General features: G+C 43.2%; 1 protein-coding gene and 1 long non-coding RNA gene across 7 annotated transcripts in view; one reads left to right on the top strand and one right to left on the bottom strand.

The window, feature by feature from the left end:
* Positions 1–3342: 3342 nt before the first annotated feature.
* Positions 3343–15894, bottom strand: LOC121283960. The gene is made up of 3 exons (XR_005944409.1): positions 15847–15894; positions 14106–14185; positions 3343–3862 (listed from the first exon to the last, which is right to left on the bottom strand). It is a non-coding gene; the product is annotated as an uncharacterized LOC121283960 (long non-coding RNA).
* The window catches only part of uspl1 (ubiquitin specific peptidase like 1), a 31867-nt gene continuing 23710 nt past the window's right edge, over positions 15432–23588 (top strand). The window contains exons 1-3 of one of the 6 annotated variants that reach the window (XM_041198784.1): positions 15432–15571; positions 22734–22905; positions 23425–23553. In XM_041198784.1, coding sequence (XP_041054718.1) covers positions 22780–22905; positions 23425–23553 — 255 coding nt within the window. In that variant the 5' untranslated portion in view covers positions 15432–15571; positions 22734–22779. The other 5 variants (XM_041198783.1, XM_041198785.1, XM_041198788.1 and 2 more) reach the window with 5 other exon arrangements.

The following is a 23588-nucleotide window of genomic DNA, read 5'->3' as shown; positions in this document are numbered from 1 at the left end:
TAGTGTAGGTACACCCACAGTGCTGTTAGGGAGGGAGTTCCAGGATTTTGACCCAGCGACAGTGAAGGAACGGTGATATATTCCCAAGTCAGGATGGTGTGTGACCTTGGAGGGGAACATCCAGGTGATGGTGTCCCCATGCATCTACTGTCCTTGTCCTTCTAGTCAGGCTTGTCCAACAAACTCTGATTGGAGGAGCAGCGAACACTGGCATTGGTAAGTGTGCTGAGGGCTGCAGGCCAAAGGAAGCAAAGGAGTGGCGGGGTTGAAGCCCAAGGAGACAAGCCACAGCGGGGCTGGACACCGGGGAGACAAGCAATGGTGGGGCTGGAGTCGGGAAAGCCAGATATGTTAGGCCTGGGCAAAATCTAGACCTGGGAGGTCAAAGTCACATCAGGCCAGGGGATGGCAAAGTTCTGGCAGCCTGGGAGGGCAAAGTTGCGTTGGGTGGACCTGGGGAAGGTGAAGTTTTGGCGGGCCTGGGGAGACCAAAATTTTGGAAGGCTTGGGGAGGAGACGGTGTGTGGGAGTGAGAGAGTTTGTTTGCGTATGTGTGTGTGTGTAGAGTAAGAGAGTGAATGCATGTGAGTGTTAGAAGATATGTCTGTGAATGTGTGTGGGAGTGAGTGTGTGCTTGGGAGTGAGAGAATGTGTGTGTGTGTGTGGGAGCAAAACAATGTGTGTGAGTGAGAGTGAATGACTGTGTGTGTGTGGAAGTGAGAGTGAGTGACTGAGTGTGTGTATGTGGGAGTGAGGGATTGACTGAATGTCTGGGAGGGAGTGAGAGTGAGTTACTGAGTGCGTGAGAGGGAGTGAGAGTGAGTGACTGAGTGCATGTGTGAATGAGAGTGAATGACTGAGCGTATGTGAGTGAGAGAGAATGACTAAGTGTGTGTGTGGGAGTGAGTGACTGAATATGTGTATGTGTGTGTGTGTGTGGGAGCGAGAGTGAATGATTGAGTCTGTGTGGGAGTGAGAGATTGACTGAATGTGTGGGAGGGATTGAGAGTGAGCGACTGAGTGCATGAGAGGGAGTGAGAGTGAGTAACTGTGTGTGGGAGTCAGGGTGAGTGACTGAGTGTGTGTGTGTTTGTGGGAGTGAGACTGAATGACTGAGTGTATGCGTGGGAGTGAGAGTGAGTGACTGAGCATGTGTAGGGAAGTGAGACTGAGTGAGTGTGTGTATGGGACTGAGATTGAGTGTGTGGGAAGAGTGCAAGAGACTGAGTGACTGAGTCTGTGGGAGGGAATGAGAGTGAGTAAATGTGTGGGAGAAGTGAGTGACTGAGTCTGTGCGGAAGTGAGAGTGAGTGAGTGATTGAGCATGTGTGGGAGTGAGAGTGAGTGAGTGGGTGTATGGGATGGAGTGAGAGTGAGTGAGTGACTGAGTCTGTGCGGGAGTGAGAATGAGTGAGTGGGTGTATGGGATGGAGTGAGAGTGAGTGGGTGACTGAGCATGTGTGGGAGTGAGAGTGAGTTACTGAGTATGTGGGAAGAAGCAAGAGCAAGTGACTAAGTGTGTGGGGGGGAGTGAGAGACTGAGTAGCTGGTAGCTGAGTGTATTGGGGGGGGGGGGGGGGGCGGTGAGGGGGGGGGGGGGGGGGGGGGGGGGGGGGGGGGGTGAGTCTGCCTTGCGCCCAGCCTCAAGTTTTCTCACTCACTCTCATTACCCCACACCAACACATACACACACCTTCAGCACAGAAGGTGAGGGTGAGTGAGTGAGCACCATGAGACTGGGAATGAACCTGGCACACACACACACTCTGACCCGCTGACACTCTGGTTATTTTTATTAATTACTCTGTTTTAACTTAACAATTTATTGCTATGATATTGCTGTATTTTTGCTCAGCAATTGTTTCTTTCCTTAAAACTTCAGTTTTTTTTTAAATTGAGTTTATTGTTGTACTAAACCTCATCTTCCCAAAATTTGCTCATCAGCCCCTTGAGTGAGAAAAATATGCAAATGTGGCCCCCCGACTGAAAAGGTTGGACAAACCTGTTCTAGGTGGTGGTGTTCATAGGTTTGGAAGGTGCTGTTGAAGGAACCTTGGTGAGTTGCTGCAGTGTGTCTTGTAGATGGTGCAAACTGCTGCCACTGTGCATCAGTGGGGGAGGGAATGAATGTTGAAGATGGTGGATGAGGTGCCAGTCAAGCAGGCTGCTTTGTCCTGAATGGTGTCAACCTTCTTGAGTGTTGTTTGAGTTGCATCATCCAGGCAAATGGAGAGTATTCCAACACACTCCCGGCTTGTGGGCAGGCTCTGTGGAGTCAGGAGGTGAGTTACTCACCACAGAATTCCCAGCCCCTGACCTGCTTTTGTAGCCACAGTTGATGTTCTTCCAGCAACAGCTGATGTTTATCTCAGTGTACATTCCTGGAAACAGCCCATAGAGCACCTGTCTTATGGCGCTGCTCGGGATGAATCTTGACAAAAACCACTGCATCCTTCCGGATGTTCCTTGCAAATGCACATTCCAGAAAGGGGTATGGGTCAGACCTATGCCACATACAGCAACACCTAGGGCATATTGCACCTGATGTCCAGGTTCTTACCTGCAATCGAGAGGAAACATTGCTCTCACATTCCCATTTACTGCTTTATCTTAGCTACATGATTCTCCCAGTTCTTGGTGAATGCTCCAGTGCCTCCAAACCAAATTCCAATGCCTTCAGGTAAACTGATTTGACAGTGGAGGGGACGAAGAATCAGTAGATCCAGTTCCTAAAGAATATGCCCTTGCTTTTGCTGTGATTTTCTCTGGCTCCCAAGGCAGTCTCAAATTAGTTAAAGATGCACATCAATCTGTAAACTGACAGTGGAGCTGAGGTGATGTTGTGCATGTTCAAAGAGGCCTTGACCTGAATATTGCCGCTGCCTTCCCACATTCTTCCTGATGGACTTGGCAAAAGGTCTGTTACGCACAGAAACAAGATGGAGGAGAGAAAACAGCCCAACCTGTTTTGAGATTTTATCAGAAAGTTTTGCATTTTCAATTCATTGCTTAAAATAGTGCTTAAGTGTTTGTGTAGAGTAGTTGGATCCAAATGTGGATTCCCTCCCCAAACAGCATTTTGGAAAGTCTGCCCATCATATACGTGTGCGATATTCTATTAAAGGCCTTCTTATGATTCAAGCTGATAAGGCAAGTATCCACTCTCGACTCTACGATGCTGCCAGACCTGCTGAGTTTTTCCAGGTAATTCTGTTTTTGTTTTGGATTTCCAGCATCCGCAGTTTTTTTGTTTTTATTTTTTGTTTTTATCCACTCTCCTGTCCTGCACCTAAGTGATCATATCCTTGACTTGCACAAGTTAGCAGAAATCTTGCTGCTGGGTATGGCATAGGTCTGATGCACATGGATCAACAGTTCCAGGGCAGACTTGACCTGACTGGTGATGGCCTTGGATAGAATTTTGTCATGAAACGGGCTGCCCATTTCAAATCTCTTCCTTCTCCCTCCTTTGCTTGTATATGATGGCTTTCCTCATCTGATTATGATTCTGATTATGCTGCCAGCCAGGTGCTTGGTTCCATACACTTTCAGTGTGTTAGGATTGTTCCAGTCCCACAGTCCAAAAAACTTGACCAGCACATTGTTGCTTCTGAGAGTTTTGCTCTTCTCAAAGGACCAGAGGCCTTTGTCAACATGTCTAGAGATAGCGGGTGATCAAGACTCTCCTGCTTGCTGCCATATAAAACCTCCTGGATGGGGGACAGGAAGGACAAGTGTCAGTGGGTTTCATGTCGTACAGCCTGACATTAACTGATTTGCTGATCCTTAGTATGTCAGCCTGTGAGGACACCAGTGAATCATCTTCTTCCTTCAGCCATTGATCTTAGAATCCTGTGTGAACCTTTTGAAAAAAGAAACAGAAGCATGACTCATCCTGCTCCATGGAGTGAACTCTGGACCAGAGGAAGATATTGGAGGACTCTGAGACAAAGAGAGAGGCTTGCTGACTTCTTGGAGTTCCTCATCTACTGTTATGGACAGGGACGGAAGAGAACTAAAACCCTTGCGAACATACGACCATACGAATTAGGAGCAGGAGTAGGCCCCTCAAGCCTGCTCCATCGTTCAATAAGATCAAAGCTGATCTTGTTTTAACTTCATATTCTTGCCTAACCCTGATAACCTTTCACCTCCTTGCTTATCAAACCCCCTTGCTTGTCAAACCGCCTTGTCCTCTTTCCCGTAATCGGTTGGCAGAGATCGCAGGTACATTTCTCAAGCTTGGAGTGTGTGTTAACTTTTAAATAATCAGCAGCAAACTTTCATGGGGTTAAATTAAGATTCACCTAAAAGTCTAAATGCTATGCCACTTACTCAAGCACACACACTCAAGAAAGATATAGCTCGAGAGGTTCAGATAGGTCAGGTTCTGATCTATTGATGATTCTTATTTCTAGGATGATAGTGAGTGATGTACCTCCTGCACTTTGTCTCCAGCGAGTCCTGAAGCTGAATTGCTGGGTTTGATTCGAACCTTGAACTTGACCATTTGGCCCTTCAGTGGGAAATTCTACACTGGCTGCACTTGTGTTTCCCTCAGGGATTTCACAAGTGCTGTTCATCTTATGGCATATCACCTTCCCTTTTTCCTTTACTTTGGGCATGGGTTTTCCTCTGGGGCAACTTGTAAGCAGAAGTTGCTGTCCAGCTTCCACTGCTCTCCCCTGTAGCACTTCAGCTAGGTGAGGCATCTCCTTCACTCTCTCCCTGCCTGCTTGGGAACTTTCTTGGTCCCTATTTAAATTCTGGAAGAAGGTTTCTACCAATCACACCTCTGGTGCATCCTCTTCAATCTCTGCTGCTTTTATCCCAGTCTCTTGGCATTCCTTTGGCCTTGTCTTGGCCACTTTAAATTCTACAAGCTCTACCTTGGCCCATGTAAATTCTGCGGGTTCTATCCTGGTCCTTTAAATTCTATTGGCTTTCCATTAACCTCCCTAATTCTTACTGGCTCAATTGCCCCCTGTAGGATCTCTGAAACTTCCTCAGCCCTCTCTGCAGCAGAACAGGGCAGAATTTTGCTGGTTTGCATCATTTTCCCCCGTCTCTGTGGACTGCTCTGGTCCCAAGACTTGACATCCCACCAAATCATTGCCCAGCAATAGGTTGGCCCCTGCACTGGTAAGCTTAGAATGACCTTGACCGTCACTACCTTGGTAACCAACTTACGCTGCAGGTAAATTTTTATTAAAGGAACCTTTACATATTCTCCTGTGAGTCTCTTCATCTGGACTTTGTCATCCACTCTGATTTTGGGCAGAAATTCCCCATGTGTGCCCATGAGCAGTGTTCGCCAGCAACCAGTATCCCCGAGGATGCTGATCTCCCTTTCTGACTTTGTGGAAAAGCTAGGGGTCATTTGCCCCTTAAACAAAAAATCTTGACAAATGCCTGGATTGGTGATTGTAACATTTGAACATAAACTGACCATTTTTATTGCCACAGTTACTGGGTTGGCTACAGGTCACCCTGTTGGTCTTTTGGCATGTCAATAATTTCCCCTCTGGCACCCAGGCTTTCCACACTGAAAACACCCTGGGCGGACTCCTGCTGGTTTACCATCCAGGTTCCTTCTTTTGAAACTCACATACTGATCTGGTTCTTCTTCCCCGCTCTCCTTATCTCTGGAACCTGTTTCCGTTTCATCCACCTCCACCCTATCTGCCCCTAGCTTGTAAGTGTTACAAGATCCAAATTTATTGAGTTCGTGGTTTGTGGGTTAAGGCATAAGTCATCTGCTATGATGGTTGCCTCCCTGGCTTTTGAAACTCTTTGTTCCTCTATGTGAGTTTTAAGGCTGTATAGAAAGCAAATTTTGAACTCCTCTAATAGGATTATTTCCCTTAATCCCTCATTAGCGCAGACAATTTTGATTGCTCACACCCACAAGTAAAATGCAAGTTATTTAACTCCTTCAAATTCAAGGAATGTTTAAGTGGGCTTTTTTGCAAGGATTCTTATACTTTTGATAGTATGATTCCAGCACTAATTCATAAGCACTCAGTTAGCATTTTTCATTTGTTCATAACTCGCAGAGCTCTCTGCAGGCAACATGGAATAAAACTCAGCAGGTCTGACAGCATCTGCAGAGAGGAGCACAGTTAACGTTTCAAGTCCATATGACTCTTCAACAGAACTAAGGAAAAATAGAAAAGAGGTGAAATATATTTTCTATTTTTCCTTAGTTCTGTTGAAGAGTCATATGGACTCGAAACGTTAACTGTGTTCCTCTCCGCAGATGCTGTCAGACCCGCTGAGTTTTTCCAGGTATTTTTATTTTTGCTTTGGATTTCCAGCATCTGCAGTTTTTTGCTTTTATATTATGGAATAAACCTTGCAGGCTTTCCCTGCTATGTGACCCTGCATTCAGAGTCCAAATCTCTGCCAGCTATGTTAACTCTTTTGCCAGCTTCTCAAAGGATACAAAGAAGATTTCAATGTCATCTTCTTCAAATTTGGATTCTAATTGGGAATACTTTAAGAAATCAAAGCTTGCCTTTCAGCCAGGGTTATTTGAATTACCAGCAGCTTCTCCACTACATAAAGACAATATTTCCCTATCTGGCACAATCTGCGTTATCTCACTGTCTATTTGTGCTTATAATATCTTCTCAAGTTTTTCCCTCTGGGATTCTCTCTGTCAATTCTTTTCCTGGAATCCTCTCTCTCTCTCCTGCCTTTCTCATCCCTCCTTTCTTGCTTGAAACTGTAACTCTAGCCTCCATTCTTCTAGGTGAATTTTTGCTAAAGTAGCCTGGTCTGTTTTGGGTTCTATATCTTCTGCCTGTTCCAATTCTAGGGCGAGGTCAAAATGCTCAGCGAGCATTATTAGCACCTCGAGCCTTCATGCCCGTTTTCTCACATTAAATTCCAACTAGTCTGCTGTTGCTCTAAACTGTTCCTTGTTAAATCCTCCTGTTCTACAAGTGACTTCACATTAAATTTGGCCATACTATTTTCTAGTTAATATATGCGAAGCCTGCTGCTGTAGTCCTTTTTGGAAAAGAAACAATTTCAACTATTGAACTTTCCCTTTCTGTTTCCAATCTATTCTTTTATTGTCAGATTCAGCTCATTTTAGTCCAATTGATTCAGATGCAGCCCCAAATTCTGTTATGGACAGGGACAGGAGAAGGCACATTTTCATTTCCTAAACCATTGGTGATCATGCAAAGATTCAAGCTCAACTCTAGAGTAAGGGTCCGCAGTGAGCTGATCGCAACATACATTGCGAGGTTAAAACAGCTAATGGAGCACTGTGATTATGGAGGTGATCTAAATGACATGTTGCAAGATTGTTTGGTTTATGTTGTACACAATGACGTCATTCAACTGACCTGCAGAAGTTAATATTGACCTGAAGCACGCCTTGGAGATAGTGCTAGCAATGGAGAACGCTGAGAGGGACCCACTGGCTTTGAAGAGTGTGCAACATGGTGCTGTTTTTCAGTTAGGGTGGGAACCTGCCACTGGGCGTGGCGCAAAGACCAGGGAGACTGCCGCGAAGCAGGACATGGTCCCTACCACTCAAAAATCAAAAGGAAATACTGGAAGCAGCTCACTAGTAATTCAGAAATTAAGGTGTTACTGATGTGGGGGTTTTCATGTACCCAGAAACATGCAGAGTCCAGAACTAGGGGGCACTGTTTTAAAATTAGGGGATGCCCTTTTAGGACAGAGATGAGGAGAATTTTTTTCTCTCAGAGGGTTGTGCGACTTTGGAATTCTCTGCCTCAGAAGGTGTTGGAGGAGGGGTCATTGAATATTTTTAAGGCAGAAGTACATAGGTTCTTGTTAGGCAAGGGAATCAAAGGTTATCGGGGTTAGATGGGAACGTGGAACTCAAATCACAAGATCAGCCATGATCTTATTGAATGGCGGAGCAGGCTCGAGCGGCCGAATGGTCTACTCCTGTTCCTATTTCTTATGTTCTTATAGCATTACACATGGTTCCAGTACCTCAAGAAGTTGTAATTGTGTTGAATTTCCTTGACTTCTCATTGGTCTGTGTGAAGCAGGTAAAGAATTGGGCAAACTGGGATCCAATTTTAGCAAGAATCCGAGAACAGGTATTGCATGGATGGTCAAATGCACAAGTCTTTGAAGAATTAAAACCATTCTATGCCTGTAAATCTGAATTAAGTTGTTAAAATGGTATGTTGTTGTGGGGAGCAAGAGTTGTTGTCCCTTTGAAAGGAAGGGAACCACTAATGGTAGACCACAATAGTGCACATCCAGGCATTTCGAAAATGAAGATGCTCGCAAGAAATTATATTTGATGGCCAGGTATAGACAGTGATGTAGAAAAAATGGTTAAACACTGTCTCCGGTGTCAGCAACAGCAGAAGCTGCCCATCTTAGTTCGACTGCATCCATTGGAGTGGCCTGGTTGACCCTGGGTTAGACTACACATAAACTATTTAGGTCAATATTAGGTACCATGTTTTTAGTGATCAACGGGCATTCAGAGTGGTTGGTTGTGTATGAACTGAGATCACCTACATCGTGTGCTACTATTGAAAAGTTGCACCAATGTTTTAGTGTACATGGGCTACCAGATGAAACTGTTTTGGATAATAGTACTGCTTTCGCTAGTATGAAATTCGAGAGATTCTTGAACCTAAATGGGATTGAACATGTCAGAACAGCACCGTAGCATCCCTCACCCAATGGATTAGCAGAAAGAGCAATACAAACCTTTAAAACAGGCATGCAGAAACTATCTGAAGAAACGTTAGAAACACGAATTTCAAGATTTCTTTTCAATTATCGCGTGGCTCCTCATGCAACAATGGGTCCAACACCATCTGAATTGCTAATGAAACACCACCTTCGTACAAGATTAAGTCTAGTATTCCCTAACTTAGAGGGAAAGGTGGAGAAAAACCAGAGTAGTCAGAAAGTGAATTCTGGTGTTCACTGTAAAAGATCGAGAATTTTTGTGCGAAATTTTGCAATTGGACTGAGATGGGTTCCTGGTATAATCATCTCTAAAACAAAGCCCTTTTCATACCAGGTAGAAATGGGAAACAGGATTGTTAGAAAACACATGGATCATCTCAGAAGTAGAAAGACACTCCAACAACCAGTTACTCCAACCGAAATTGAAGTCGAACCTTTGATCCCTGAGGTGCCAGATCGACAAAGAATACACATCCCTGATATTTCTGTTTAAGTAAATAATTCTGAACTGCCATTGTCTAAGGGTGTCCCGGATGCTGCAGTTCCTGGTCAAGTTGATCCAATGGAAGAGTCTCAAGTTGTACGGTTGCGTCGCTCTACCTGAATCAGGAAACCAAGCCAAAAACTTAATCAATAATTGCATTGTACCAGAATGCTGCTTTGGGCTGCATCAGAGCGCTTCAGTTGGAGTTTGGTGAGATAGGGACTTTTAAGCATTAATTTCTATCTAAAGCCTAACATTTCTTTAATTTAGCAACTAATTAAAAGTTGCTCTTTGAGTAGGGAGAAGGTGAGTTTTAGTCCAGCTTTAAAACAGAGGTTATACAGACTCTGCTTGCAGCTGCAGCCAGTAAATTAGTAAACTGGCTTAAACAGGTTTTCAGAAGCTCGATTCTAACAGCATAAAAGCAAGCCATCTACAGTGCTGCTTTTGTCTGCACTGGAGTGCTGCTTTGGGCTGCATTAGAGCACTTCAGTTGGAGTTTAGTGGGAGAGGGTGTTTGGTGAAGAGGGAAAGAGATGATCCTTTCATTTTCTATCTTTCCTCAGTAAGAAGAGCAGGGGCCTTGGTATGTAGGACCTGGTTCCTTCTGTCTTTAATGTTCTAGAGGAAGTAAAAGTAAAGGGAGTAATTTCAGGGTAACTCATGGCAGGGCAGCTCGGCCAAGCAGAATGCTCCTCCTGTGTGATGTGGGAGGTCAGGGACACTTCCAGTGTGCAGGGCAACCATGCGTGCAGGAAGTGTCTCCAACTGCAGCTACTTGAAATCCATGTTTCGGAGCTGGAGTTGCACCTAGTCACTGTGGAGCATCTGCAAGAATGAGATCTATGTGTTTAGCATGTGCAGTGAGGTGGTCACGCTGCAGGTAAAGAGTGCACAGGTAGAAATGGAATGGGTGACCACCAGACAGAGTAAATGCACTAGGCAGGTAGTGCAGGAGTCTCCTGGGTTCATCTCCCTCTCCAACAGATTTTCCATTTTGGATACTGTTGGGGCAGATGGTTTCTCAGGGGAATGCGGCAAGAGCCAAGTCCATGGCACCATGAGTGGCTCAGCTGCACAGAGAGGAGAGAAATAAGAGTGGGAGAGCAATAGTGATAGGGGGTTCTATCATAAAGGGAACAGATAGACATTTCTGTGACCACAGAGGTGACACCAGGATGGTATGTTGCCTCCCTGGTGCCAGGGTCAAGGATGTCACTGAGCAGCTGCAGGACATTCTGAAGAGGGAGGGTGAACAGCCAGAGGTTGTGGTCCATATCGCTACCAATGGCATAGGTGAAAAGAGGGATGAGGTCATGAAAGCAGAATATAGGGAGCTAGGAAATAAATTAAAAAGCAGGATCTCAAAGGTAGTAATATCAGGACTACTCCCAGTGCCACGTGCTAGTGTGATCAGGAACAGGAGAATAAACCAGATGAATGTGTGGCTGGAGAGGTGGTGTAGGAAGGAAGAATTTAGATCCCTGAAGCATTGGGACTGATTCTGGGGAAGATGGGACCTGTACAAGCAGGACTGGGACTAATATCCTCGCAGGGATATTAGCTAGTACTGTGGTGGAGGGTTTAAACTAGATTGGCAGAGGGATGGGAACCCGAGAGTGGAGACACAAGAGAGGGAAATAAAGATAGGAGTGAAAGACAAAAAGGTAGAAAGCAAAAGGGGATGCAGAGGAAACAAGGACTAGCCGCAAGTAGGGCAAAAGAACATTAAAATGTGTAAAAATGTTAAAAAGACAAGTCTAAAGGCACTGTACCTGAATGCACGGAGCATTCTCAATAAGGTAAATGAATTAACAGCGCAAATAGATGTAAACAGGTACAATATGATTGCAATTACAGAGACATGGCTGCAGGGTGACCAAGGCTGGGAACCAAATATCTAAGGGTACTCGATATTTAGGATAGACAGGCAAAAAAGGAAAAGGAGTTGGGGTGATGTTGTTAGTTAGGGATGAAATCAATGTAATAGTGAGAGAGGATATTGGCTCAGGAAATCTAGATGTAGAATGAGTCTGGGTGGAGCTAAGTAGCAACAAAGGGCAGAAAACATTAGTGGAAGTTGTCTATAGTTCTCCAAACAGTAGTGATAAGGTGACGGCATTAAACAGGAAATTACAGATGCATGTAACAAGGGTGCTACAGTAATCGTGGGTGACTTTAATCTACATGTAGATTGGGCAAACCAAGTTAGCAATAATACTGTGGTGAATGAATTCCTGGAGTGTGTATGAGATGGTTTTTTTAGACCAGTATGTTGAAGAACCGACTGGGGAACAGGCTATCCTAGATTTGGTATTGTGCAATGAGAAGATTTAATTAGTAATCTTGTTGTAAGGGGTCCTTTAGGGAACGGCTACCATAACATGATAGAATTCTTCATTAGGATGGAAAGTGAAGTGGTCCGATCTGACATTAGTGTCCTAAATCTAAACAATGGAAACTATGAAGGAATGAGGCATGAATTGGCTAAGATAGATTGGGGAACTTCATTAAATGGCATAACAGTGGATAGTAAATGGCTAATATTTAAGGAATAGATGTATGCATTGCAACAATTATACATTCCTTTCTGGTGCAAAAACACAACAGGAAAAGTGGCCCAACCATGGCTAACAAAAGATATTAAGGGTAGTATTAGATCCAAAGAGGAGTCATATAAAGTTGTTAGAGAAAGTAGCAAGTCTGAGGATGGGAGCAGTTTAGAATTCAGCAAAGGAGGACCAAGAGATAGATTAAGAGGGGAAAAATAGTATGAGAGTAAACTTGCAAGGAACATAAAAGCAGACTGTAAAAGCTTCTATAAGTATGTAAAAAGAAGATTGGTGAAGACAAATATAGGTCCCTTACAGTCTGAAACAGGAGAATTTATAATAGAAAAAAACAAAATGGCAGAGCAATTAAACAATTACTTTAGTTCTGTCTTCATGGAGGAAGACACAAATAACTTCCTGGAAGTACTAGGGAACCAAGGGTCTAATGAGAAGGAGGAATTGAAGGAAATTAGTATTAATAAAATAATAGTGCTGGAGAAATTAATGGGACTGAAAGCAGATAAATCCCCAGGGCCTGATAATCTACATCCCAGGGTACTAAAGGAGGTGGCCATGGAAATGGTGGATGCGTTGGTTGTCATCTTCCAAAATTCAGAAGTTTCTGGAACAGTCCCGGCAGATTGGAGGGTGGCAAATGTAACCCCTTTAGTTAAAAAAAGAGTGATGCAGAAAACAGTGAATTACAGACCAGTTAGCCTAACCTCAGTAGTAGTGAAAATGCTATAGTCTATTATAAAGGATGTGATAACAGGACACTTAGAAAATATCAATGGGCTTAGACAAAATCAGCATGGATTTTTGAAAGGGAAAATCATGTCTGACAAGCCTACTGGAGTTCTTTGAGGACGTAATAGCAGAATGGATAAGGGGAACTAGTGGATGTGGTACAGTGGATTTTCAAAAAGCTCTTGATAAAGTCCCACATTAGAAATTAATGTGTAAAATTAAGGTACATAGGATTGGGCCAATATATCGGCATGGACTGGGAATTGGTTGGCAGACAGGAAATAGGGAATAGGAATAATTGGGTCATTTTCATAGTGACAGGCAGTGTCTAGTGGGGTACCATGGGGATCAGTGCTTGGGCCTCAGCTATTCACAATATACATCAATGATTTGGATGAGGGAACAAAATGTAATATTTCCAAGTTTGCTGACGACACAAAACACAGTGGGAATGTGAGCAATGAGGAGCATGTTAAGTGGCTTCAAGGCGATTTAGATAGGTTGAGTGAGTGGGCAAATACGTGGCAGATGCAGTATAAAGTGGATAAGTACAAAGTTATCCACTTTGGTAGGAGAAACAGAATGGCAGAGTATTATTTAAAGGTTGATAGATTGGGAAATGTTGATGTACAAAGGGATCTGGGTATCCTTGTACACCAATCACTGAAAGCAAGCATGCAGGTTCAGCAAGCAGTTAAGAAAGCAACTGGTATGTTGGCCTTCATTGCGAGAGGATTTGAGTACAGGAGCAAGGATGCCTTACTGCAGCTGTACAGGGCCTTGGTGAGACCACACCTGGAGTAATGTTTGCAGTTTTGGTATCCTTACCTAAGAAAGTATATACTTGACATAGAGGGAATGTAGCAAAGGTTCACCAGACTGACTTCTGAGATGGCAGGACTGTCGTATGAAAAGGGATTGGGTCGACTAGGCCTGGATTCACTGGCGTTTAGAAGCATGAGAGGATATCTCATTGAAATATATAAGATTCTGACAGGGCTGGACAGTCTGGGTGTAGGGATGACACTTCCTCTGGCTGGGGGTTCTAGAACAAAGGGTCACAGTCTCAGGATATGGGGTAGACCATTTAGGACTGAGATGAGGAGAAACACCATCACTCAGAGAGTGGTGAACCTGTGGAATTCTCTACCACAGAAGACTGCGGAGGCCGTCACTGAATATATTTAAGAAGGAAATAGATAGATTTCTGGACTCTAAAGGCGTCAAGGGGTATGGGGAAGATTGCAGGAGTATGGCATTGAGATAGAGGATCATCAATGATCATATGCATGGCAGAGCAGGCTTAAAGGGCCGAATGACATTTTCCTGCTCCTATTTTCTATGTTTCTATGAACTGTATATAGTTGTATATGATATGGGTTAAGATAAATTTGCAAATAAGAAAGGTAAAACAAAATTAAAGGGGGAGGAATGTAGTAATTGTAAGTAAAACCTTTCATACTGTTATGGGGATCATGTGACTGTACAGACGAATTAGTCCTAAATGTGGGTAATCTTAGGGCCTTGGGCTTGGTGCAAGCATGTAGATTCATCAGCAGCTCGGAAGTAAAGTTTACTGTTTTTAACAAGAAACCTGTTTGGTACCTCAGGTTTATTACCTTTTTGAGTTACTCATTGTTTTCTGGAGTCAGTGGTTTCATGTTCAGGTTCCATGTCCCTCTGCCAACCCTCTGGTTTCCTGCAAGAGACGGTCGACTAGTTGGAGACAGTGGTCAAAGAACATTGGCTTGTCAATGGTGGATCTGAGCGTGAGTACTTTGAACATAAACAGGAAGCCTATCCTGGGAGGGATGGGCCTGTTTTGTGTCATCCACATGTAACTACACATGCTCCCACTGCATGGTTGCTGAAAACATCATGCAGCTTGGTGTCTTTTATCACTTTCATCAGAACTCTGGACTTTGCTGTTGATTCTGCTGGATCTCCAGCCTCATTAATGATACAGTAAAGTCACTGTCCAGAAGAACAGGACATTGCCAGGAGCACAGGAGCTGTGAGGAAGAGTCTCCCCAGATGACCATATTTCTTAAGAAAGGTCCTTGACCTACAAAGTTAACTGTTTCTCTCTCCACATGTGCTGCCAAACCTGCTGAGTATTTCCAGCATTTTCAGTTTTTATGTCAGATTTCCAGTCTTTGCAGTATTTTGCTTCCGCCTATATTTCAATCTCTGGTGAACAACTGGGTGATTAAAGAACATAAAGAGAGGTATTCACTGACTCACTTGAAAATTTATACGACCAGTGGACTCCAAAATGCATTTAACTATATTAATTGGTAAAACTCATCAAACTATGATATATATATAGTACTAAGCACACTTTTTTAATTTGGACAGGCTGCACTAAAATTGCCCAACAGCCTGAACAAGAGGGAATCCCAACTGAAAATTAGAGTTTGATAGCTCTGAGAAACCTTCTTTAATTCTAGGATTTTCATACAGGCACCGAGACACAGATTTTATTTAGACTCGCTCGCTGCTTCATGTTCTTGAAGCCGTTCCCGCTCAGAAAACAAGGGGACACAGATTTAAAGTGATTTTCAAAAGAAGCAACTGTGACCGGAGGGAAAACTTTTTCACACAGCACGTGGTTTGGGTCTGGATTGTATTGCCTGGGAGTGTGGTGGAAGCAGGTTCAATCGAGTCATTCAGGAGGGCATTGGATAATTATAGATTGAAACAATGTGCAGGGGTACGGGGAAAAGGCAGGGCAATGGCAGTAGGTCATAATGCTCATCTGGAGAACTGGTGCAGACACGACGGGCCGAATGATCTCCTTCAGCGCCGTTAAAGCTCTGTCATTCTGTCTTTAGGTTCGGTGACCGACTGTCACACCCTGTACTAAACAGCAGGCGGAAACTTAAATCCGGACCAGGGTTGCAGTCAAACCGGAAGTGGAAGGGGACTGCCGGAAGTGGAGGGCTGAAAACGTTAGGCGAACGTCGGAGCAAAGGCGGCGGCGGTAGCGGCGGGAGAGACAGACAGACCGACCAACCGCGGCTCGCGGGAGCGGAGGGACCGGGGGGCGCGCGAGCACCGCCGGCGCGGGACCCAGGAGCAGAAGGTGCGAGAAAATCGGCAGCGCCACAGGCACAGGTTAGGGCCGGTTTCACGTGAATTCTCCATGTGTTTGGAGCCCCAGCCCGAGTCTGGCCCCACGGAGGCCGGTGGAAGCGGTTAAGGTTGAGGGAGGGAGAGGCTGCGTTTATGTGGGTTCGGTTTACACACACGCACACACGTTACACCTTCAGCCTCTCTGGGGCAGAAGCTTCAGGTCCGCGGCTCTTTGAACTTGGGTTGATGCCAGGCCCGCTGGAGCCTGTCATTTTGGATATTCACCTTGCTTTGGGAGATCTCACTTTGACGCATTCTCTTCCAGCGCAAATCTCATCCCCTGACGCCCCCCTGCTTGAATGCTCGGAACTATTCCTTTGGTCTGGGGTTCTGCGCAGTGGCATGTGATGGTTTCTAACCAGAATGATAGAATGGTTCCAGCACAGGAGGAGGTCATATGGCTTACGAAAACAAAAATTGTTGGAAAAACTCAGCAGGTCTGACAGCGTCTGTGGAGAAAGAAAGAGATTTAACGTTTCGAGTCCGTGTGACTCTTCAGATCTAAAGGGAGGTAGAGATGTGGTGAAATATATACTGATCAAGGGAGGGGCAGGGGGGAGGTGCGATGGAACCGGTGAAGCTGAATAGAGGGCCAGCAATAGTTGGAGGCAAAGGAGAGATGGCAAAAAGATGTCATAAACAAAAGGTCAAAAAGTAGTTAATGGTGGTGGTACTGGCTAAATGAGTTGCTCATGGTAATATTTAGAAAGCAAAATGTGATTATGGCCAGACCAAAGTAAGCACTCTGGAAAGTGACATGGCCCTATTGGGGGTGGTGGGGGGGGCAGGGGTGGGGGGGGCAGGGGTGGGGGGGGGGGGGCAGGGGTGGGGGGGGGGGGGGGCAGGGGTGGGGGGGGGGGGGCAGGGGTGGGGGGGGGCAGGGGTGGGGGGGGGTGCGGGGGGGGGCGGTGGGGGGGGCATGGGGGGTTTGGGGGGGGCGGTGGGGGGGGACGTTGGTGGGAAGTAAGATTGAAAATAGGCTAAAAGCTGGGGATAAAACAATGAATGAAAATGGAAATAAATTTTAAAAATAATAATGAAAATAAGTGGAAAAAAATTAATACTTTTTTTTTAAAATGAATATGGAAAGGGGGGGTGGGAATGGAGGAGAGAGTTCATGCTCTGAAGTTATTGAACTCAGTGTTAAGTCCGGAAGGCTGAAAAGTGCCTAATCGCAAGATGAGGTGCTGTTCCTCCAGTTTGTGTTGAGCTTCACTGGAACATTGCAGCAGGCCAAGGATGGACGTGTGGGCATGAGCGCAGGAAGGGGTGTTGAAATGGCAAGCGACAGGAAGATCTGGGTCATGCTTGTGAACAGACCAAAGTTGTTCTACAAAACGGTCACCCAGTCTGCATTTGGTCTCTCCAATGTAGAGGCCACATTGGGAGCAGTGAGTGCAGTAGATCAAATTGAAGGAGGTGCAAGTGAAGCGCTGCTTCGCTTGAAAGAAGCGTTTGGGCCCTTGGATGGTGAGGAGGGAGGATGTAAAGGGGCAGGTGTTGCACCTTCTGTGGTTGCATGGGAAGGGGGTTGAGGTGTTGGGGGTGATGGAGGAGTGGACCAGGGTGTCCCGGAAGGAAGGTCCCTATGGAATGCTGATGGGGGTGGGGTGGGGGAGAGGAGAGAGATGTTGGCGGAAATGGTGGAGGATGATCCTTTGAATGCGGAGGCTAGTGGGGTGAAAAGTGAGGATGGGGGGAACCTATCATGGTTCTGGGAGGGAGAGGAAGGCGTAAGGGCAGAGGTGCAAGAAATGGGTTGGACACGGTTGAGGGCCTTGTCAACTGCCGTGGGTGGGAAACCTTGGTTAAGGAAGACATGTCAAAAGCACTGTTTTGGAAAGTGGCATAATCGGAACCGATGCAAAGGAACTGATAGAATGGGATGGAGTCCTTACAGGAGTCAGGGTGTGAGGAGCTGTAGCTATGGGAGTCGGTGGGCTTGTAATGAATATTGGTGGACAGTCTATCACCAGAAATTGAGACAGGGGTCAAGGAAGGGAAGGGAAGTGTTGGAGATGGACCATGTGAAAGTGATGGGGGGGTGGACATTGGAAGCAAAATTGATAAATTTTTCCAGGTCCGGGCGAGAGAATGAATCGGCACCAAAACAATCATCAATGTACCGAAAGAAGAGTTGTGGGAGGAGGCCTGAGTCAGACTGGTGTTCCACATATCCCATAAAGAGACAGGCATGTGGGGCCCATGCAGGTACTCATAGCCACACCTTTTATTTGGAGAAAGTGAGGCAAGTTTAAGGAGAAATTGTTCAGTGAGGGAACAAGTTCAGCCAGATGGAAGATAGTGGTGGTGGATGGGGATTGTTCTGGCCTCTTCAAGGAAGAAGCGGAGAGCCCTCAGACCATTTGGCTTGTTGTCTTTGTGTCAGCTTTCTTGCCTGAGCTGCTCATCTGGCCCCACTTTCCTGCCTTTTCCAATAGCCCTGCATTTTTGTCTCTTCACATAATTGTTCAATTCTCTTTTGAAGGCCTTGATTGAATCTGCCTCCATCATACTGTAAGGTAGTGTATTCCAGATCCTAACCACTGGCTGTTTCTTCCTCATGATACCTCATGGTTTTGAACACCTCTATCAAATCTCTTAATGTTCTCTTCGAGGAGAACAACCTCAGCTTTTCCAATTTATGCAAGTAATTGACGTTCCTCATGTCTGGAGCTCTTCTCATGAATCTTTTCTGCACCATTTCTAATGTCTTTGCATGTTTCCTAAAACTTGGTGCCCAGAACTGGATACACTGCTCCAAATGAGACTGAACCTGTGATTTATGCAGGTTGATCATAACTTTCTTGCTTTTGTACTCTATGCCCCTATTTATAAAACCTAGGATCCTGTTTGCTTTATTAACTGCTCTTTCAACCTGCCACTTTCAATGATTTGTGCACATGTACCCCCAGATCTCTCTGCTCCTGCACTCCCTTTAGAATTGTCCTCTTTTATTTTATGTTGCCTCGTCTCATTCTTTCTACCAAAATGAATCACTTCAGACTTCTGCCTTAAATTTCATTTGACAATTGTCCGCCTATTCCACCAGCTTGTCTGTGTCCTCTTGAAGTCTATCACTATTCTCCTCATAATTCACAAAACTTGAAGTTTTGTGTCCTCTGCGTATTTTTAAATTGTCCCATGCACCCAAGTCTAGGTTATTAATGTATATGAGGAAAAATGGGTCTTAACACTGACCCTTGGGGAACCCACTCTATAGCTTCCTGCAGTCTGAAAAACAACAGGAGACTTTTACTCTTGTTTCCTGTCACTCAGCTGACATTCACTATATCTCGTCTTCTCCTTCAAGCTATTTATTTCCTTGTCACTGCCTTTTTAAATAAAACTTATTGATTTACTCACCATACCTGATTTATCTTGAAGCTTATGATTCATTCATACATGGGTATGAATACCAAGGAGCCCCCAGCACACTTCTCTCCTTGTGCATTTTACCTGTGTCATCTTAACGTGTGAATATGTATCATTCAGGGAGCATTACAACACAGCTAGCTGCTAATTTTCACATTAAATTTTTCATTATGCCTCACCGGGTAGCAAAAGGTACAGTGGAATAAGTTATTGATTCCATCTCCTTTTCCATTTTTATACCCAATAATCCCACCTGATATTGATAAATTCAGTGCAGACCATGATAGAATATGAGGCATTTTTGGATCCTAAGGCTGAGATGTGATCACAGTTCAAAAAAGCCTAACTATATGGTTTTAGTGTATCTGGGCTGCTTGTGGTTTGTTTATTTCTCCCTCATAAAAAAGGAAAAAAGTATGTTTTAACCTCATCCATCTAATCCTGAAAAACAATATAAAGTCAAAACACACATTATTTCTTTTTTCCCATCTATGTAAACAGTTCAGGATCTTTTCTTTGACAATGTTGAATAGAAAGATGGATTCTAATTCAAAATATATTCATTAATTTACAGTGTACTATTGTATCCTGCAGGCATGTGTGCTTCTTGCAAGAAATTTATTTTGTGATGCCCAAAGAAAGTCCCTGCTTTGAGTTTAATCTCCTTTCCCTCTTCTCCATGTCAGTCATGCTGTGCTCTATATGAGTATTGCTGTCACTTGATATTTACTGTATTTTTTAAAGTAGAGGGCCACGGAAGCCTCGTGCTGATGTCCAACTTAAACAGTTTATTCTACTCAGAATAATTGGCTCATGGAATGGGTGACCTGAAGTATAGAAACTCACCTAGATTTTTAAAGAACAAATTTTGTTTAAAAACTGTTCCATTGTTAGGCCTGATTAGTGCATGTATCCATGTTTGGGAGTGTTTTCCCACTGGAATTTTGTTATGTTGACCTTCCTGTTGTAACACATTCTGTGATGGTAAAGTATCATGGCCAGTTGAAATAGGTAGAAATTTTGATAGCTTCTCTCAAAGCACATAATTCTGATTCAGATGTTTTCATTCTTTAGAACTGCAATGGAGGTAAACAAGTGTGGTTAATCAAAACACAGATTTAGGGGCAAATATTACACTTGGAGCTCTGCTACAAGAGCACTTTTCCTATTAGTCATGATTCCCAAAAAGCAGACTTTGGACTGTGCTTCCTACTGGTGGAAAAAGCTTTCACTGAGGCAAGAAGAGTAAAAACTGGTTTAAAAATGACAAATCTGTATAGCTCAACAGCTATTGTCCTCTTGGTCCATCTGAAATAATTTGAGGATAATGTTAAATCTAAAGCAAATCTTAAAATACTGACTGTGAGTGCATAGTATCAAGAATAGGCCAGTTGGAGATAACAGCAAATCATGTGGGGAGGAAGAGTGAACAGGTAGAAGTTGGTGAAAGGTAAGTCTTATGTAATATTTTTACATTATATTGTCTGGGCTTTTCTGTGTGGTAAAACTGTTTTCTCAAAAATGTACCCATTATAGTTTAAAAAGCAGAAAAGGTTGGGTTGATTAGTGGTTGCTTGATATTTGACCTAACAGTGGGAGCACTTTGTTATTCTGACTGCAATTGGATGGAATTAGGATACAGATGACAGATTATTGCATTTCTTAAACAAGGTGAGTGAAATTTAAAGCTCAATTTTGGTAATGGCAGTTACACTTGTAAAACAATCTTAATGATGTGTAGCCCCTGCAGATGTTGCTAATGCTAATCAATAGAGCATTCTTTTCAGCCTTTCATTTGAACCAAAGGCTGGTAAAATGCAGACATAAATTGGCTTGATTCGTGATTTTTTGATGGCACCCTGTTTAAAGCATTGGGCTTTGCAAGTGTGCTGACTTGATTTTTTTTTAAATAGCTCTGGAACTGCAATGTTATCTACCAAAGTTAACGCAAAATAGTTCAATTTTTGGAAGGGATTTTTAAATGTAACAGGCTATCGATGGTCTTCAAAATATGGTGCAAAATTTTTTGTTGCATTAGAATTTTCAATTTTAAGCTAGGATTGATGCGGGATATGGATAAATCACAATAATGTCAAGTAATGTGCAAGAGTCAGCACAGAAGGAACCTTTTGACCCATTGTGCCTTTGTTGATGCTTTGAAAGAGCGATCACGCTTAGCTCCACAGTCCCCTTTTTTTCTGCAACCTGTCTCAGTTCCTCATCCTCAAGTACCTGTTCAACTTACTTTTGTTTTTGGCGTCAGCTTCCACCACCATTTCAGGCAGAACATTCTAGATCCTAATGGCACAGTGAAAATAATTCTTCTCATCTTACCTCTATATCTTTTGGAATGATTTTGACAATTGCCACTGGTTATTGACCTACTACCCAGATAGAATACTTTCTGTATCTATTCTGTTGAAACCTCAATGGTCACCTCAATTTTCCCTGTTCCAAGGAGTACAATTCTAACTTTACCAGCCTCCATTCATAACTGAATTTCCTCATTCCTCGTAATATTCTGGTAAACTTCCTCTGTACCCTTTCTGAGACCTTTGCATCTTTCCTGAAGTGTGATGCTCCAAATCATTCACAGTATGTCAGCTTAAACAGTGATTTATAAAGTTCTATGACGATCTCTCTCTTTTATATTCAGTTCCTTGATTTCTGAAAGTACTTATTACTCTGCATTTGACCTGAGGCTACAGGGCTTCACTTCCATTGAGCACAAATATATACTGCCAACTTTATCCTGCGTTTCCTTTACTATTGAATTCCAGTAAATCAAAGAAGCAATTGTTTATAGAGTTTTTTTATTTCACCTTTCTGCTCTTTTTCCCACCTTTCTTAGATTTTCTACTTTCATCCAGAAAACATTGACTTATGGGATACAATTAATAAGATACCAGCGTTACTCTGGTACCTCACTTATGTGAGCTTGGACAGCAGGTGTTGTCAGATTATTCAATTACTGTGTAATCCTGTTCTCACTTAGTGTCCAGTAATTCACTTGCTAGTGGCATTCATTGCATAACAATGCTGACTGATTTTAGTTCTCTCTCCCACTACCACCTATCCTAGCAACACTTTAGCCAATTGGCTCGTCGGGCTTACATTGACAAGTACAAATTATTGTATTTTGCCTTTAGTGTGAAGTGGTAGTTCTAAAGAAATTTTGGAAACAGGTTGCATTATAGCTGTTTGAGGACAAAAGTGCTAATAGAGGTTAAAGTGACTTTTCTGTTCCCTTGCATCCACCTGTAAATATATTCATTCAAGTTTCAAGCAGGTATAAGATTTCTATGATTTCAAAGACCACCAATTAGATTATGAAAGCCATAGATTTCATTTTGAAGACCTAGATGGGCCTCCAGGCCTAACCTTTTGGAGGAAAACCTTAGTGTTACAACTTTTTCTTTTGTCCATCAATTTTAATAATGTCATTTTGAGGAAGTGAACGAGAACTTGGCTACACCTCTCATTAAGATGGCAATGGGATTAATCTCAATTTAACACTCTGGTGAGCTGATAGTAGCTAACTGAATTTGATCTGGATTTATTTCAAAATATCTTAAACTAAATGTCATTTTGAATTTGTGCTTGATGTATATTTTTAGTATGATACTCAGTATGAGTGCTTGCATTTTAACAGTTTTAAGTTTACTGATTACTTGCAATTTAAAAAATATTAGGTTTTATATATCCTCTAATGATATCTTCAACTTTTATTTTAACAGCATATTCTGAGAAGTTCCTGATGGTGTACTTCAAATCACCGGTGAGATGGTAAAGGTTAGCCTTTGGCTCAGCATGGCGGATAAACAGAAGACCAAGACTGGTTTGCCACTGAGTGGTCCAGACACTGATATAAATGTGTCTTCCATCCACACGGTGGGGTATTTGGGAAAAGTCAGTAAAACTGTTTATTCCTCTCTAAACTGAGCAAAGTTCTAAATTTTATTACATTTTCAAATTATTTTGAATCTATTGTCTTTTCTGGAAAAGGTGAAGAAATATGGAACATTCTAAACTCATTCAAAGTGACACGGAAATCTTGCACAAAGTGCTATGGCGAAAGATTTGTCTGAAGTGAAAACATGGTTACCATGGTAATCCTCTAACTACTGAGTAGTTGTTGAAACATGCACCTGAGGGCACTGAGTCTTACTTTCAAATGAAAACCAGAATATGAAAGTAAACTTAGCTTAAACGATACTGTGTGTCATTTTTGTCCGACTTAAAACCGTCCTTGAGTGTGCACTTCATCTTCAGTATACTGAAGATGAAAATATATGAAATGGATTTTAAGTCTATCTGGTCATGAACAGATGAATGGTGTAAAATATTTGATTTTTTTTTTTTAAAAACCCCGAATTGTAAACATTACAGGTAACTTTTCTTGCTCCAATTTTTTTTTTCCCTGTGCAGTTTTCTGAAATCACCTCAGTCAGTCTACAGGAATACTGTCCTACCTGTGCTACAAAAGGAGAAAAGAAAGCTTTACGCAGATATTATATTAGCTTGGAGGAATCCATTCTTCTTTGTGAAAATCCACAGGTAAAGGAAATTTTAGATGTGAGTTTGTTGATGCT

The sequence above is a fragment of the Carcharodon carcharias genome, chromosome 11, assembly GCF_017639515.1.
Source record: "Carcharodon carcharias isolate sCarCar2 chromosome 11, sCarCar2.pri, whole genome shotgun sequence".
In the NCBI taxonomy this organism is placed as follows: Eukaryota; Metazoa; Chordata; class Chondrichthyes; order Lamniformes; family Lamnidae; genus Carcharodon; species Carcharodon carcharias.
Note: the sequence above shows the minus strand (reverse complement) of the source record. Positions and strands in the feature narration are given on the sequence as shown.